Consider the following 19,217-nt stretch of genomic DNA (forward strand, 5'->3'; position numbering starts at 1 on the left):
TAGCTAATTGGTGCAATAAAATAGACTTCAATTGATGTACTGACACAAGTGTGTGTGTGTGTCTGTCTGTCTGTCTGTCTGTGTGTCGGCTATACATCGGCTTTAAATGTAGTTCATTTAATAAAGATTTAGAGTCGTAACTATCTGTTATATTAGTTGCGATGAATGTGTACCTGTAAATGAGTAAAAATTATACAGGTTATTATCATTATTGCTTGTTTCTCCCTCTTTACCTCTGTTCTCTTTTTAACTCTGTCCATCTCCCTTTTAAACGCTTGAAGAAACAACAAAGTCAACTCTGAATCAGTTTTATAGTTCTTATAAAAAATAAATATTCAAAACCTTAAATAGGTTTTTATTTTAATCACTCTACTTTTTAATATATTTAAACTTTTTTTGCCATGAAAATAGCATTGGAAGCTGGCATGGTATAAAATCTTGTTAACTAACTAACCATCTCCCTTTTATCTCTTTGTCTCTCCATGTCTTTGTTAATGTCCCTCTCTCAGGTGTATAGTAGTATGGAGCGTTTGACCTTACATGAAGAGAAGCGCACCCCTCCTCCCACTAAGCGTAGTCTGAGTGAAGAGGGAGGTGAGCGAATTGACAGTCTCAGTGGCCTGAAATCCCGAGACCGGAGCTGGCTGGTGGGCTCGCCGGAGATGTGAGTGGGAAAACCTGAAATTATTCTGAACAGTAAATTAAACCGCTAAATTAAACCAAAAGGAATATGCATAGCAAGTCAAAAAATGACATGCGAAATCCATGATAAATGATCCGTGATCTATTTTACTAAAATAATTATTTAAAAAATGATTATATATATACACTCACCTAAAGGATTATTAGGAACACCTGTTCAATTTCTCATGAATGCAATTATCTAATCAACCAATCACATGGCAGTTGCTTCAATGCATTTAGGGGTGTGGTCCTGGTCAAGACAATCTCCTGAACTCCAAACTGAATGTCAGAATTGGAAAAAAAGGTGATTTAAGCAATTTTGAGCGTGGCATGGTTGTTGGTGCCAGACGGGCCGGACTGAGTATTTCACAATCTGCTCAGTTACTGGGATTTTCACGCACAACCATTTCTAGGGTTTACAAAGAATGGTGTGAAAAGGGAAAAACATCCAGTATGCGGCAGTCCTGTGGGCGAAAATGCCTTATTGATGTTAGAGGTCAGAGGAGAATGGGCCGATTGATTCAAGCTGATAGAAGAGCAACTTTGCCTGAAATAACCACTCGTTACAACCGAGGTATGCAGCAAAGCATTTGTGAAGCCACAACACGCACAACCTTGAGGCGGATGGGCTACAACAGTAGAAGACCCCACCGGGTACCACTCATCTCCACTACAAATAGGAAAAAGAGGCTACAATTTGCAAGAGCTCACCAAAATTGGATTGTTGAAGACTGGAAAAATGTTGCCTGGTCTGATGAGTCTCGATTTCTGTTGAGACATTCAGATGGTAGAGTTAGAATTTGGCGTAAACAGAATGAGAACATGGATCCATCATGCCTTGTTACCACTGTGCAGGCTGGTGGTGGTGGTGTAATGGTGTGGGGGATGTTTTCTTGGCACACTTTAGGCCCCTTAGTGCCAATTGGGCATCGTTTAAATGCCACGGCCTACCTGAGCATTGTTTCTGACCATGTCCATCTCTTTATGGCCACCATGTACCCATTCTCTGATGGCTACTTCCAGCAGGATAATGCACCATGTCACAAAGCTTGAATCATTTCAAATTGGTTTCTTGAACATGCCAATGAGTTCACTGTACTAAAATGGCCCCCACAGTCACCAGATCTCAACCCAATAGAGCATCTTTGGGATGTGGTGGAACGGGAGCTTCGTGCCCTGGATGTGCATCCCACAAATCTCCATCAACTGCAAGATGCTATCCTATCAATATGGGCCAACATTTCTAAAGAATGCTTTCAGCACCTTGTTGAATCAATGCCACATAGAATTAAGGCAGTTCTGAAGGCGAAAGGGGGTCAAACACAGTATTAGTATGGTGTTCCTAATAATCCTTTAGGTGAGTGTATATATAATTAGATGCTTTAAATGCATTTTAATGAATTTAAATTGAGCTTTAAATATTTTCAAGACCAAAAACTTTATTTTTACTTTTCAATTGTAAAAACTATATGCTAATTATTTTTCTGAAAAATGTCCTGTATTTGTCATACTGGAATGAATATGTTTGATCTCTTGCAGCCTACGGAAGCGGCTCTCTGTTTCCGAGTCCTCTCACACTGAGAGTGACTCCAGTCCGCCTCTTACAGTGCGTCGACGCTGTTGTTCTGCAATCATAGAAATGCCTCGATTTGCCATCTCCAGTGAAGAGGATGGGGGTGTGACAGGCAGGAAGACCCCCATGAGGGGCCCTCGCATGGAAGATCTGCCCCGGTCCATACCAGAGCTCCCTGTAGAGAGAGAGCTGAAGCTGGATGAATCGCCCACCACACCAGGCTCCACATCCAGCCACATTAGCCACTCCACACTCACACGTCAGTACTTATTGGAATTACTCTCTGCTGGTTATTATTTCTTCCAACATTAGCCCAGGATTGTTCAACCTAACAAGCTGATTATGATTTACACGTAGTAAAGTGTAAAGACTTCTTTATGCATGTAAAACACTGGTATTTTATCATAATGAATCTAGGGTTCTTACTGCTAGGGAACTCCTGGAAATATCAGGGAGTTTTAAAATGGTATTTTCCAGGCCTGCAAAAAAACATGGAAATGAGTAAAATCTTGACACTCATAGAAAAGTCATGGACATTTAAAAAAAGAAATACAAATTTTTCTAGAATCAAATTCATTTGTGTACTCAGTCTGAATTTTTATGTTTTTTAAAAAGTCGTATCCATTAATTACAAGTCTTGGAAAAGTTATGGAAATTCATTGGTCAAAAATGTATGAACCCTGTGATTTATTTTGATAGCTTGGCATTTTTTTGTGTACACATCACTGCTCATGTATCACCTCTGTTTGTGTGTATGTGTTCAGCAGGAGGCTTTGGTGATTTGTTAGATCGGGGCTCTACTCGCTGCAGTGCTGAGGGTTCTGAAAACTCCACTCCTAAAGCTATCAGTGACCTTGCGGCCCGCAGAGCTCGCCACAGACTGCTGTCAGGAGACACTGAGAAACACACATCACGCCCACTCAACAAGGTCATCAAATCAGCCTCTGCCACCACCCTCTCACTCATGATCCCTACTGGTAAGTGCTTATGATTGGTCACCATGATTTTTTTTTCCCTGGATCTTTTGTTGGTCCTGGATGAACTTTCCTTTCATAGAAGCATATGGGGCTTTTCCACTGCATGGTACAGCTCGACTTTTTGAGGTTTTTCCACGCTGGATAGTACCTGGTACTTTTTTTAGTTCCAATTCTATATTTGACATCAAAACCCTGCTGATCATTGATTAGTCAAAGAGAATCCTCACTAGCAGCGTCACTGGATTTGCGACACCGCTAGTTTTAAATTTAGCGATAGCAGTATAATTTGTTAAATTGTAAAAAGAAATGGCTGTGTGCAAAACCACACCGTGGTGAATAAACGAGGTGCAGACATTCCTCTTGTTAGCGACGAACAAAACAAAAAAGTATTTCAGGAAGTGTCTCGGCTTTTGGCTGCACACGGCTACCAACAGTTAGGGAAAAGTTTAAAAAAAACGTAAAAGTGACTACAGAAACATTAAGGACCACAACAGCCGGAGTGGTTCAAACAGAAGAAAGTGGAAGTGGTTCGACCAAATGGACGCTAGGCCTGCGATCAATGGGAGGGAGAGTGCCCTGAACTTGGCCACGGCGTTATTGGAGTCAACGATGGATGATGGTACGTTTTGTTACGTTAACTCTATAGTCTGCTGGAAAGCTTCACTTTATTTAGTTGACCAGCTACTGTAAAGCTTGCTTCTAAAACAACCAGGCCAATTTCACTGTTACACATGTATAAAATCACCATGCAACAACTGTTTTATGCAGCAAAATGAGCTAGTAGCTAACAGCTAGCAGTCATGTTATTGTTTATGGTCAGTAATGTTTGTGTCGCATTTAAAGTGATGTCACGGCAGTAGAGGCGGCGCAACTTTGGTGATCAGCCCATAATCCCACCCACGTTGAGGCGGCACTATACTGCTGTGGAAAAGCAAGCTCAGAAAAGTAAAGCGGGCGGAGTTGAGTCGAACCGTAACGTGCAATGTAAAAGTGCTAATAGTCCTTACACTTTTTTTTTTTTATCTCAACTTTAACTCTTATCTGTAAAATACCCCTACATATTTCCTATCCCTATAAATAAAGTTGATAGAAATGTTGTGCCATGACAATCAAGGATGTTATTGCCCTACTTGGCACAATTAGTCACCACATTAGATTGGTTGTCTCTTTCTGTAGATGTAGTGTATAATGAATTATCGCAGAGCATCATACAGGGTAACAGAAAGAGCAATTTCTTATTCTTTTTTATTTATTTTTTTCAGATCACCATGGTGCCTCTCCTTTGGCCAGCCCCATGTCCCCTCACTCTCTGTCCTCCAACCCCTCATCACGTGACTCCTCACCCAGCCGAGACCTGTCCCCTGCTGTCTGCAACATTAAACCCGCCATTGTCATCCACCGAGCTGGCAAGAAATATGGCTTTACCCTGCGCGCCATCAGGGTCTACATGGGTGACACAGACATTTATACCATGCACCACATGGTGTGGGTGAGTATGTCAGACCTACTTATATTTCAGCGATGCAGTTAGATTTAAAACCGCATGTGGTTATGAGAGGACAAATTGTGTGGCTTTGCAGCATGTGGAGGACGGGGGACCTGCCCATGAGGCTGGACTGAAAGAGGGAGATCTCATCACACATGTTAACGGAGAGCCTGTCCATGGACTTGTGCACACCGAAGTTGTAGAACTCATTCTCAAGGTTTGTACTGTCACGATCTGATGCATCATTTTTGATATTGTTGATAATATTCTAAGGATTTGTTTCTCTTCTTTTTTTTTTTTCTTTCTTTTTTTTTTTTTTGCAGAGTGGCAGTAAGGTGTCTATCTCTGCTACACCCTTTGAGAATACTTCCATTAAGGTTGGCCCTGCACGCAAAACCAGCTACAAGTCTAAAATGGCCCGCCGCAATAAAAGAACCAAAACCAGAGAAGGACCAGACAGGTGAATTAGTTATCTAAATGTTTATATCCAACATAATTTATCCTAAGTTTAATTCCTGAGACTAACATGTTCTCTCCAAGTAACTGCCTATATCTACTTTATCACTGCAGTAAGAAGAGAAACTCACTGTTCCGTAAGATCACGAAGCAGGCGACCCTTCTCCACACCAGTCGCAGTCTCTCTTCTCTGAACCGCTCTGTTTCTTCTGGCGAGAGTGTCCCAGGTTCTCCAACACACATGTCCCCTCGTTCACCGACACAGGGCTGTCGTTCCACACCTGACTCTGCCCACTCAGGTGCATTCTTCAACCTCCTCTCACAACAGTTTTCATAATAATACAATTTTACATTAATTTTATAAACACAATTTTAAATTCCCTGTGATGGCAGTGGTATCATAAAAATGGGGAAATCAAGATAAATAATTTTGCTGTTTAATTTCATTAATATTCATATTTCTTATGTGAGCTTATTCTCTAACCTATTACCCTCTCTTCTTCTAATACAGTTGCCGGTAACTCATCCCAGAGTAGCTCTCCCAGCTCTAGTGTTCCAAACTCTCCTGCCAGTTCTGGTCAGATCAGACCCAGCTCCTTGCATGGTCTGGCCCCCAAACTGCAGCGCCAGTATCGCTCCCCTCGCCGCAAGTCTGCAGGCAATATCCCCTTATCCCCACTGGCTCGCACACCATCCCCCACCCCTCAGAGTACTTCCCCCCAGCGCTCTCCTTCGCCTCTGCCAAGCCACGCACTCATCACTTCTTCAATAGGTCAGTCCTTCCCTGTCAAACTCCACTCTTCGCCTCCTCTAGTAAGACAGATATCCCGGCCAAAGAGTGCAGACCCTCCTCGCTCGCCTCTGCTCAAACGTGTCCAATCGGCAGAGAAACTTGCTTCTTCTCTTTCTTCATCATCATCTTCTCCCTCTCCCTCCTCTGCTACTGATAAAAAGCTGCCAGTAGGTGCCAGCCGCAAACACAGTCTTGATACCTCACATTCGGAGTTTAAAAAGGAGATGCTGCAGCGAGACCCTAGTCTGCAGAGCCTGCAGGAGTCTAACAGTGAGACTGTACTGGTAGGACGAGTGTCTCATGCAGAAAAGGGCAGCCTGCAGATGGGTTCAGTTCACAAACTGGGCCGGCAAGATAGTCCTGAGTCTGGAACTGGAAGTCTCGGACTTGTTTCTGGGAAGAGTAAACTGAAAGACAAGCTGTCTGCTATACGCCAGGATCGCGCTGAACGGCGTGAGTCTCTTCAGAAGCAGGATGCTATACATGAGGTGGACTCCTCAGAGGATGAGACAGACGAAGGCTCAGAAGACAGCCAGGATGGACGCAGGACAAGCTATGTTCCTCCTAGCCATATCCTGCGGCCCACTACTGTAATGGCCTCCCCCCATACCATCAGGAGGGGACCAGCAGCTCCACCAACACTAGGCATGGTACCCCCCATTTGCGCACCCCCAAACTCACCTGAGCCCAGCAGAGGACTGCATGTGCAAAGCCAAATTACCACTCAGACTCTAACTTCAAACTCAGCACCAATGCAAACTGCAGCCAAGGCCCTAGAACAGAATCACACAAAACACTTATCATCTACTGCAACCCAGGGCTCCTGTTCAACACTAGCTGGAGACTCAAGAAAGGGCGAATCAAAGCAACAGGACTCTCAATCCAGTGTTAGACCTTCTCCACCTCAGCCCAGCCCTCTATCCAGCACCTTCTCAACCCACGGCAGCGCCTTTACCTCCGTTAGCAATGACCCATTTGTAAAACCCACCACACCTCCTTTGGATTGGAGGACCCCCAAAACTTCTGAGCCCAAGTCCAAAACTAGTAGCACTGCTTCAGTGGTAGCTAGGGATACCCCTGTTGCTACCACACCGACTGGAGGCATCACCAAGGAGATGAAGGAGGCTGACAACCGCAGGCAGGCTGCAGCTGCTGCTGCTACAGCCTCTGCATCCACTGCCTGTGAGAGTGGAATGGACAAAGTTGTTTCTCAACTACCCACTGTGGCAAAGAGCGTGCTGGGCCCTGTGAAACTCAACATCCCAGGAACTAAAGAGGCCCTGGATCGGACAAAGGATCAGCATCCTGAGTCAAATGCCACCCACCCAAAAATAAAAGAGTGCTGTCTGGAACATCCTGATTCTCCTGACCGTTTGTGTCAATCTGCTGGTCCTGGCTCCCAGTCGCCGCGGTTGACTAAATCTCACTCTAAACAAACACCTTCCAAACCTGAGCCAGCCTCAACTGCTCAAAGGTCTGTAGAGGTTCCAGGGACCTCCAAAAGACCTACTCCAAACTCCCAAGCTGAGGAAGAGCAACAGGACAAACTAGGGACTTTGCAAAGCAGCACTGCACCAAGGTCTAGGTCTGAAGCTCAGTCACAGGCCCAGGCAAAACTCAGTTCCACTATGTCACAAGACAAATCCAACAAGCCAACGTAGCAGTTCTGCAGAAAAATCCGTTTTATCCAGCTAATTTAGCTTGCCTATTAACGGACAAATACACATTGTAACAGGACAGTTTCATGTCAGTATCCTAGTGAAAATATTGGAGGGATGATAAGAGGGGGGAAGAGAAAGAGGTGTTTACAGATAAACCCAGCAGTTTCATTTCAGAATGTTTTATGCTCTGCCATTTACAAAATAATTGAGGCTGTATAATTGTTCTGCTTTTCTTGTTACTACTTTTATCTGGAGAAATACATGCCCTCATATAGTATATTACCTCTTCATATTATCTCTGTATTACTTTAAAGATCTTCTCTGTTGTAGGTATTGTTGTGTCTTAAAGCAACACCTTAAAATTTCACTTGTATGTCTCAGTGCTATTCATCTTTGGAAGAAGATATATTGCAGCAATAAGAGTAGTGTATGCCGAGCAATTTTTAAAAACACACAAAGTTAATATCATTGCACCCATAGTATATAAAGACAAAACAAACTGCATTTTCCACCCCTCACTTACGCTTGTGTCAGATTTCAGAAAATTGGATGTATAATGTGGCAGAACGATGGCCATTAGTTGCATAAATTATACCCTAAAAAGCAATTCGTTTGCACATCATAATTTCTAGATCAAGTGTGTGGTTTTATCCTTTTATTTTCAGGGGGTTCAGCAGTTTTCAAAATGTCAAGCGGACCATTGTTTTTACTTTGCTTATTTTATTTTCAGTCATTTTAATATTCGGACCAATTTGCTGTATCCGTTTATTTATTTACCTCTGTTTTTAAAAGGCAGACTTGTACCTGGAATGTATGTGTGCCTGTGTATAGAAAAGCATGTCTGAGTGCTTGTTTACGTGGGTCTTTACAGTATATAATGAAAATTAAAAAAAGTCTGTTCTTTTTTAGTCTGTTTTATGGCCTACCAAGTGGGAGGGTGTTTGTGATTAGTGTCCTATCTTTGTCATATCACCTACGTCTGATTCAGACCTTTACGAGGCAAAGATGTATTTGCACACACCCTTTTTATTTTGTGTCATTAATATGAAAACCAATAAATACAGTATCCAATTAGATCCCAGGCTTGGTTGGGGTCTTGAGGGGTTTGACCAGTAAGTAGACTGTGGTGCCTTGTCATATTATTAGACATAATGATGTGTTAACACCATAATGTATTTAGAGAGTGTCAAGTGTAACCTGCTCCTGTGGAACTACTGAGCTTATTTGAATTTTCACTTTATTTTGCATTTACAATCAAATAGCATAATTGTCTGTACTAAATTCACCACCAATTTGTGAGCATAGTTTAACACGTGCCCTTGTTACAAAAAAGTTCTGTAGCAAGTAGTGCCATTTCCCCACACACTCCTGTGCTACTTATGACTGTATGGAACATTTCTAGTATTATCTGTTAGCCTATATGACTAATAGTGACTGGAGTCACATGATGATCATATGTACAGTTATGATATAACCTTACTCATGTTTTGTCCAGATGAAATGTGAATGGATGTCTTGAACATTTACGCTTCTTTATTGGAACCCAAAGGAATGGAGCTGTTGATGGCACTGTGGCCTGAAGCTTAATTCCTATTGAACCTAATTAACCTGGGCATCATGAGCAGTGAGACAATGCACTTGTAAAGTGAATGGTATTTGGTTAAAGTTGGAAATTCATCTGTGGGCAGTCAGGTTGAAAAAAACTTTTGCACTCTTGTGTCAAATAAAATCAATCAGTCTTACAATCAGTCGTTCTTACACCCCAGAGGCAAAGGCGTAAACAGTTTGTGTCCTTCCAAAAAAAAAGACCAAATCATTATATCCTCTAGGGATGACCTACTGTAAATCACTCCATAGGTAACATTTTCATACCTAGATTTAAAGCATTGTCCCAGAGCTACAGAGAACTTGAAAATCTGATTTTAAACGGCATTTCTAGGGTTTATAGATCCTGCCCTTATATGTTTGCATGTGTTATATCTTGAGAGCTCATCTGTAAACGGCACACAAGTTTATTTTGTCTCACTGTGTCTCTGAGTGCCCAGGCACATATTGTATCTTAGATTATGGCAGACCACTAGTGATTACTTATTTGGCTGGGCTGCATTACAGATTTTACAAAGTGTAGGCATAGTTTACCCAAAATTTTAAATCTGTCATAATTTACTCACACTCATGTTTCTTTCTTTTGTGGAGCACTAAAGGGAATGTTATGCAGAATGTTATCATCAGTCACCCTTCACTTAAATTGCATGTTGTTTCCATACAGAGAAAGTGAATGGTGACTTGAGCATACTGTGTCTGCATTTTATTTTACAAAATCACAAGGCTAATAATTTTGAAGAATGTGAATGCAATGAATTCATCTTTACTCCCTTTGCTAAAGTCACTAGCAGCTCTGGGCTATGAAAGTGAGTACGAACTGCCTTTTCACATACGTGAGGTGGATGATAATGATGCTTGGGCTATTTGTTGAGGTGAAGTCAGGTGTAAGAACGCCTGAGGTGGTCATCCATCAATGTCCCGCAAACGCATGCCACCATGCATGCACTGGTGAAATGTAATCTCACACACACCGTCTAGAGCAAATTCACCCACCACATCTTACCTCTGGCATAGCTCAGCTCTTTATGAATGAAACCCTTTGCAGCATACACACATTACTTACATCTTCCCACTATTAATATACATATACACTCATCAGCCACTAAGTCCAATCACTGCCCTCTCAACATATCTGTGTGTGTGCGTTAGGTCCAAATGGCTGCACAGATGGATCACTTTTATGTAGATATGTATTAAGTCTAGTATTCTGAGTGTTTACTATAAAAATAATTGAAGTTAAATGGTGCAATGGCCTCTGCCTTCGATATGACACAGCTGGAATGGAACAATGTGTATTTTAAGAGTTTATATTCACATAAAGTTGTGATGGAGTCAATGGTGATTCTATGGTGTTATGGATGTAGGACACTGTTCATGTGACCATCATGTTTTGTCTTCTAAGGCTAAAGGAGATGTGGCATGGTTGTACAGAAACAAATTAGTAAAAATGGGCAAAAGGAAAAAAAACTGCTAGAGTTAAACCAGTGCAATATCTTAACATTTTCTATTGTGGCATGTTTGTTGTTAATCCTTCCTTATAAAAAATAAAGATTTTTTTAAGGAAATTGGCTTGTTGTAATTATTTATTGAGTGCAGACATATGGCTCATATATTTCTATTGCTTAATACACATTGCTGTTAACATAAAAATGTTACATTGAGCAGAACTGACTGACTTTTATTATTTTTGTTTTAGATCAGTGGTTCTCAACTTTTTAACTCCAAGGTCCCTAACTGTCCAAGACAATATTGAAAAATACAATAAATTAAATTATAAAGATACCATTTTATGCAGTCAACAATATTAATAGTGCAGCAATACCAATTCTAATATTAAACCAGCATATCACGAGGCTAGATTTACAGTAAAAAAAAAAATGTTTTAGGGATGTTGATGTAACATGTTAATTCAGTGCAATTAATTATACAAAAAAATTACTTGTTAAACATTTTATACGCAGAAATATTCCCAGTCAGTAGGGGACAGTAAGTGCAGCTATACAGGCAGCAAACCACACAAAACAACTAGCCCTGTATTTTAAGAACACACTTCTCGGCGATAAAACAGTTCAGACGCTAAGGCAACTGAGATTCGTCCTCCGCCACCTGGATTGAGGTGAGTCATTACGTCACCACGAGGATGTTGGGGAGGGGAAACAAGCACCATTTAAGCACAAGAAACCATTTTATTACATTTGAGAAGCGAAGGGGTGTAAAGTAACGAATTACAAACAGTCACGTTACTGTCATTTAGTAGTTTTTCCAAGGAATTTTACTTTAAGTCATTTTAATATTGTATACTTTTACCTGGGTACATTTTAAGTGCTGTAACTGTACTTTTAATGCACTATTTACCCACCTTCTTTGTTCACTACTTCCCTGTCCTGATCTTATTTTTATCTATCAACATGATTGGCTAGGGAGAGTCTCGTGACTCCCGTCAAATCAAATTCCAATGTAAAACAAATTGAACAGCAGTTCCAGATCTGGTGCCAACTATTATGGATGTGGAGGTTGCCTTAAGCATAGTTCAACACCTGAACATCACGGCAGCACCTGAAAGGGCTTTTCATAGTGAAAAAGGCCAATTGCATGACTGTCTCATGTGAGTTTAACTTGCTCAAGCCAGATATCAGCATTAATCCTGCCTCTAATTTCAAGAAACATATGGAGGTAAATTTCATATTTCTGCTTACTAGATTCTGTAATGTAGCCTGTAAATTAGCTATCTATCACTGAGATTATTGGGTTGACGTGAGAGATTAAGGCAATGTTATCAATAGAGCTGGGCGATAAATCAATCTTGATTTTTATCAGAGAAAAAAAGAGAATTTCTCGATATTGATGTTAAACTTTTGAGTAATTTTCTATACTTAGCCTATGTTCTACATCTAGAATAGGGGTGTTCATTACATCGATTGTGATGTCAAGAGCACCACTGGTTGGTTGATCTAGATAAATTATAAATTATTTACTTTTTATTTCCTGACCTCTTTAGCTGCGTGCTGTTTGATTGACAGGCGGCTGCCGGCTAATGTTTGAACGCTATTGCGCAAATGGTCAAATACAATTTATAATTCCACCAATGCCTGTCTTGATGATGCATTAATATAAACACAGTCAGTTTGGTCTACAGTGAATGTAAACAGTAGGACAAAAATCTTATTAGCATCAAAATGTTGGACTTGAAGTGTACATGTAACCGAATTGAGCACTGTCTAGTAGGCTATGACATTTAAAGGCTATTCATCAAACAACTATAACAAGAGAAAACCACTCACTTTTGGATGAATAACTTTAGTAGCTTTTAAAGTATTAATGTAATAGAATAAAGCATTGACATTTTAATAATAATATTTTTAATAATATTGTTAGTTATTTTTAATAATACCAACCCCTGATGTAGAGATTGTGTTAATTTTTAGAGTTAGACTTGCTAAAATAATTTATAATTAAGCTTAGCGTTTATAAAGTATTTTCTAATGCCTAATAGAAAAGTAGCAACCTTTGTAGAGCAATACTTCATGCAGAACATTCCACCAGTCACAAACTTCAGAAAATTGTGCATCATGCATTAGAATGAGATCACAGCTATTTCTGGGCTTAAAAGATACAAGAACTAAATCAATGTGGAACATTGTATGGCAAGCCGTTTTAACATTTAATCATTTTAACCTACTAGTCTCTATTTTCATGCTACTAGTGCTTATTTTTTAGATACTAGTATCTATTCCATTAAGTACTAGTACTTATTCATTAGCGACTAGTGCTTATTATTTAGGTACTAGTGCTTATTCAACAGATACTAGTGCTTATTCTTTAGGTACTAGTACTTATTCAATAGATACTAATACTTATTCATTAGATACTAGTACTTATTTATTAGATACTAGTACTTATTCATTAGATACTAGTCCTTATTTATTAGATACTAGTGCTTATCAATAAGCTACTAGTACTTATTCATTAGTTACTAGTACTTATTCATTAGATACTAGTACCTATTAAATAGATACTAGTACTTATTCATTAGATACTAGTACTTATTCATTAGTTACTAGTACTTATTCATTAGATACTAGTACCTATTAAATAGATACTAGTACTTATTCATTAGATACTAGTACTTATTTCAATAGTCACTAGTAACTATTCTTTTGTTACTAGTAACAAAAAATTTTTTTTTGCCATTGACTTCTATGGGGATCTGTCATTTAGATATCAACTATTCAGTTCTGACTAGTATCTATTCCAATTGTGACTAGTACATATATATTAGATACTGGTAGTTATTCTTTAGGTACTAGTACTTATTTTTTAGATACTAGTACTTATTCATTAGCTACTAGTACTCATTCAATAGATACTAGTACTTATTCAATAGATACTAGTACTTATTCAATATATACTAGTATCTATTTATTAGATACTAGTATTAATTCCAAATGTTACTAGTAAGATTTTTTATTTTACTAGTAAGATTTTTAATTGAACTATACAGTGGCCATTCTGACTAGTCATAACATAAGACTAGTAAAAAAGCAGTTGTGACTAGTAAGATAAGAATAGTTACTAGTAACATCTGGAATAAATACTAGTATCTAATTAATAGGAACTAGTATCTATTGAATAAGTACTAGTAGCTAATTAATAAGTACTAGTATCTAATTAATAGGTACTAGTATCTAATGAATAAGTACTAGTATCTAATGAATAAGTACTAGTAATATTTAAAAAGATACTAGTCAAAATTGGAATACTTACTAGTCATAAATTAATAGATGATATCAAAACAGAATAGCTACTAGTATCTATTAATTTGCAGATATCTTCAACCTCATAAGGAACTAGTAAGGAAATATTAGGAGATATCTTCTTTCAAGCAGATTATTACATAAACATGAGTACTCTCATCCATCCAATCAGAGTTCATATGGTAATGCAGGTTAAACTACGGCAATAGAAGAAGCTGATTGGTTAAGGGGAGAAAAGATGTGTTTAATATGACTTTTACATGTAGACCATACTAAAGACTTAACTGCCAATAACAAAATCCAAACAACCGGTTCATAATTACCAGCCAAACAACCACAATCCAGAGATTGTGACTTTTGGAGAGCATTCATAATTCACATAAAAAAATTTGGATAGTCTGCGTCTGATATGCGATTGAATGTCAGAATTAAAGTAGCATGCACTATATTAGGCTACATGCCTATTCATTATTATATTTTTTATACTGCTCACTCGCACACAGGTCTGCAACACAAGATTTTCATAAAGGTAATAACTTGTCATTTTGGTCTGCTTGGGTTATTTCACGACAGATTTGGTAAGATTTCATAAGGTGACTGAGTTACTAGTTCACAGTTCCAATACGTTTTTTATTAGCCTATTCAGCAATAGTGTAAAAGGCCGTAAATAAAACACAACCTTAACATTGTAAACACAATAAACATGTAGGCTATGCGAATTTTACTTCCCCTTACTTTATGACAAATCCTTCAATAAATGGTATTCAGAAAACAAGATTTAAAAAATAAGTAGCCATGTAGGCTATAATAAAAAATATACAGTAGCCTAAAGCCTTTTGTGCTCTTTATTACAAACAACATTTAGCCTATTTAAACGCCAAGGCTAAACGAATTTATTTGTATCGAAACTGAAATTGTACGCACGTTGGGTTCGAGCATCTCTCATTCGGTCCAAAAGTTTCCATATTTGCAATGTAACATTTGCATCTATTAATATAAAGTCGAGTCCCAACATAGGCTAAATCCGCAACTTCACATCAAGGGATATGAGTTTGACTAACCGGCACAGCCTTTATATTTTAGGCTGACAAATTAAATTAAGCAACTTTTTATGTTTTGTTAACTGTTTTATGTGGTCTCATGAAAGTGCGTAACTATACCACAAATGTAATTTATTGTGCCATTTATACACCAAAAATAGTTTTTGCATGTAGGCCTAGCTATATGATAAGCAGTTTTCGCGTGCATATGATGTGGCTACTGTAATACAGCCTACGCATGCACTCCACATCCCTAATCCCAAGAGATTTGCAGTGCGTAGCATATGCACGCAAAAAAAAAAAAAAAAACTATTTTGGCGTAGGCCTATACATAGCACGAGAAATTAAAGTCGTGGTATAGATAGTCTACGCACTTTCGACATCGTGTTGCAATGCCATGCCAGAAGTGAACTGATAATATTGTGTGAGCGTCGTGCATAGCCATCACTGGATTTGTTCCTCAGGGAAATAACTTAATACACTGTCATTAGTCATACAGATAATATGACATCATTCGAAAGAGTAAAATGTATATTTTTCATTATTCAGACGAAAATCATACAATCCTTTTAAAAGAATTTCTGTCCGATTCTCTGATGAATGTGGAAATTTTGAGGAGGCTGTGGATTTGGGAGGCCCTAGGAGAGAGTTCCTCACCTTGCTCATGGAAGCAATTGAAAACTCTGCACTGCGTGCAGGCCCAGATGGAAGAAAAAACCTTGCTCTTGACTCAGTTGGTGTGCTATTTAATTTAATGTTTTTCAATCACACATTGTTTTTACAACCTTCAACCTTGTAATAATTATCACTTTTCCACTCCAGCTTTCAGAGAAGACAGATACTACCTTGCTGGTAAAGCAATTGCTGTCAGCATGGTTCACGGGGGACCTTCTCCTGGATTCTTTTCATCAACTTTGTTTGAATGCATCTGTAACGGAACGTGTCACCAACCATAGATGATGTTAATGACTTGGATTTGCAAGCAAAAATCCAAAAGGTATTTTTTTTGTATAAGCAACTAATTATATTGTTAACTTTTAGGGGTGGGAATCTCTAGGCACCTCACGACTCGATTCGGAGTGCTGCGATGCTAAAACTATTATCAATGCGTTTTTTTTTTTTTTGTTTGTGACTGCTTGGTAATTTTAAAAGCAAGGTAGTTATAATGACCCATAAAGAATATACTTCCAATATCTTTTATTAATAAAAGAAATGGAAGTGATTTGCCAAGTCAACTGTAAGGTTACATTTGCCAGCATATGTCCCAACATTGCAAAGAACCAACAGAAAAAAAGTGTGCCTGTACTAGCAGCATACTTGTAGTCAGTGAATACAAACTTCAGCATATTCTGAATCTATAACATAAAATAATAGACTTCTAACCAACATTCTATTGTTATTTGCGATGAGCAATGTAATCCATCATTAATCAGACAAAAATAAAATAAACATTTTGCTGTAGCAAAATCACAAACGGCTTTCATACAAAAATATAGAATTATGTACCAGCAGCTCTCATACAAAAATAATGCTTGTGGAATGCAGTACAGTAAACCTATGTATTACAGATCTGTTTACAGCATAAACAGATTAATGTGAAAACCAAACAATACAGAAAACAGCTCTCATACAAAAATACAAAATAGGGTAGGCCACAATGAAACACTGCCAAATTTCCATACGTTAGCTTTTAATGAAGAGGGTGTCATTCTGATTTTGCGCTCATCATGCGTCTGTTAATGCGCACGCCAGACTGTCCGGGCGTTACGCAGTGATACACAGAACCGTAGGGTAAAGGGGTTATAGTTGTGCTTTATTGTGAATAAAACCACTATTGACCAATCAGAATCAAGGACAGGAACTAACAATTTTATTATATTTATACAACAGTTAGTTCTGGTCCCTGAATCTGATTGGCTGAGGTCTTTCCAGCCATGCGATGTTCTACCAGTATCTCCACAGGAACCGTTTCACCGGTTGTATCACTCCTCTAACGCATTTCTCACAGCAAGTTTCATGGTGGATGAGCAAATCCACCATTTTTTTCACCAGAATACACTTGTCAATCTCTCTTTCTACCAAATACTCTACATATATACTACACTTAATAAAGTAACGTTTCGGAGTTGATAATGGATGCTCGGGCTCAAACTGTTAAACTGCTAACTTGAGATTTGTATAAATGCCTAATTTATTTGAATCTGTGGCGGAAGGAAGTAGTTTCGCACAAAAGAGCTTTCTTATTTTTTTACACAATTGTGCCATCAAACTGTTGTATAAATGCAATGTCACACTTGTGCTGATATGGAGCCAAAAAGCACACAGAGTGTGATATTGCTTACTTAAAATGTCACAATTTGCATGGTAATAACTTCAAATTAATATTTGTATATTTTCCAGATTGCCAATGCTGCAACCATGGAAGAGTTATGTCAGGCAACTGAGTGTATAACAGAATACCTGGCAAATGCAGGCTGTCTTCGAGCTATAAAACGCCTCGGAGACAAGGATCAGCTTGTAGACGATATTTTAATGTTCCAGGTTGTGAACAGAGTCCATGGCCCACTTGAACGGTAAGAATGATATATAATGATCATGCTTTCGAGATTAGTTGATTCAATTGCACTATCAGTTTTGATATTTCTTAATGGCCACATACTTGGACAGTAAGGCAGATTTAATTAACTTTTATTATATAGTTTAATTTACAGATTTTATTTACATTTAGTATGCCATTCCAAACTTGTTTATTTTTTTCTGCCCATTTTTGTTTTTTACTTTTTATGTGTGATTTTCTTGTCCTCTCACATCACTGCAATTTCTAAATCCTGAAATATTGATTAGTTTGTTTTTTTCTTGTGACGAGTGATCAGTGAGAAGAGTTATTGCACTTGAATTGATACTCTTGAATAGAGGTCTCTTCACATAATTTCCATAAATTAATATTTATTATAAATTATTATATAACTGTAATTATATATCGACCAGTAAACTATACAATTATCATAAATAACAAAACCTTATCCCATGAAAATGTGACAATTGTTGTTTGAAAAGGACAAATAATACGTTTATGCACTATATTTTAAAATGAGGATCGTTTTTATAAAACTATTTTTTCTTTTTTCTTGAAGACTCCGGGAGGGCCTGATGACTCTTGGCCTGTTGGATGCTGTTGCTAAACACAAAGAAGCCTTCAGACCCCTTTTCTGCAGCCCACAACAGCCACTTACTGCAGACACCCTTGAAGACTTGTTTAATATTCGCTACTCAGTTGCTGGAAGTAACAGGCGGGCAGAAGAAAACACTGCAGTAGCCTTCTGGAGGGACTACCTTCTAGATGCAGAAGGCAAGTAATGTAACTGATTTGTATGTTAATGTCTTCTTGTGCAATGGGGATAGTTAGTAACAACATAAAACAACATCCACCATTTACATCATAAAACAGAATTTTCTTATTTATTTTGGCTTGGTATCCTTAGTAACAAGTTGTGTATTCCTTAAAGCAAGGTTAACTTACCATCACTGATTCCCTGAACTCTGTTAATTAACCCAGTCCTTGCTTTCTCAGGGTTGGCTGGTTCCAAAAACGCAACCAGGGTTAAGTTCAGTCAACGTTCACAGTGAAAACACAAACATATTTTTAACTGAGTGACAAACCCTTGAGTCACCGTGGGAATGGACGCAAAAAGCGGCACACTCTTTCTTTGAGTCCCTTTCCATGGTGACTCATGGATTTGACGCTCTGTTAAAGGGGTCATGACATGAGAAACCAAATTTGCCTTGATCTTTTGGTATATAAGAGGTCTTTGTATCATTAAAACGTCCTGCAAGTTTAATATTTTAAGACGTCCTCCCCATTCTAAACGAATCATTTATTTAATCAAGCTCAAAATACAGCTCGTTCTGGATTCATGGTTAGAAGTGACGTGTCGGTTAGAAGTGACGTAACAGCGTTTGCATATGACCGCCTCCAGCACAAGATAACTACGCTTTAAGCGCAAGACAGCTACGCTCATTTCAGTATCGCCGTGCGCCTCACAAGTGTTCAGTCGATGGACAGCGAGCTCTGACAGAGACTACTTGTGCACAGGAAAATTACGATGCCACACAGATGTGCTGTTCCTGGCTGTGGTCAAACAAAACCTCTGAATAAGCTGCCGAAAGATCCAGGCGTCAGGGAAAAAT

At 38.7% G+C, this 19,217-nt stretch overlaps 1 protein-coding gene across 6 annotated transcripts in view; it reads left to right on the plus strand.

Annotated features, from left to right (window-relative positions):
• The window catches only part of LOC127646275 (microtubule-associated serine/threonine-protein kinase 2-like), a 213,360-nt gene extending 202,596 nt beyond the window's left edge, over window positions 1-10,764 (plus strand). For 5 of the 6 annotated variants that reach the window (XM_052129780.1, XM_052129782.1, XM_052129783.1 and 2 more), the window contains 8 exons: window positions 510-664; window positions 2,224-2,516; window positions 3,022-3,234; window positions 4,497-4,723; window positions 4,815-4,937; window positions 5,044-5,180; window positions 5,291-5,475; window positions 5,688-10,764. In XM_052129780.1, coding sequence (XP_051985740.1) covers window positions 510-664; window positions 2,224-2,516; window positions 3,022-3,234; window positions 4,497-4,723; window positions 4,815-4,937; window positions 5,044-5,180; window positions 5,291-5,475; window positions 5,688-7,630 — 3,276 coding nt within the window. In that variant the 3' untranslated portion in view covers window positions 7,631-10,764. The remainder of the gene's footprint in view (window positions 1-509; window positions 665-2,223; window positions 2,517-3,021; window positions 3,235-4,496; window positions 4,724-4,814; window positions 4,938-5,043; window positions 5,181-5,290; window positions 5,476-5,687) is intronic. The other variant, XM_052129781.1, reaches the window with a different exon arrangement.
• Window positions 10,765-19,217: the final 8,453 nt, after the last annotated feature.

The sequence above is a fragment of the Xyrauchen texanus genome, chromosome 7, assembly GCF_025860055.1.
Source record: "Xyrauchen texanus isolate HMW12.3.18 chromosome 7, RBS_HiC_50CHRs, whole genome shotgun sequence".
NCBI classification, from domain to species: Eukaryota; Metazoa; Chordata; class Actinopteri; order Cypriniformes; family Catostomidae; genus Xyrauchen; species Xyrauchen texanus.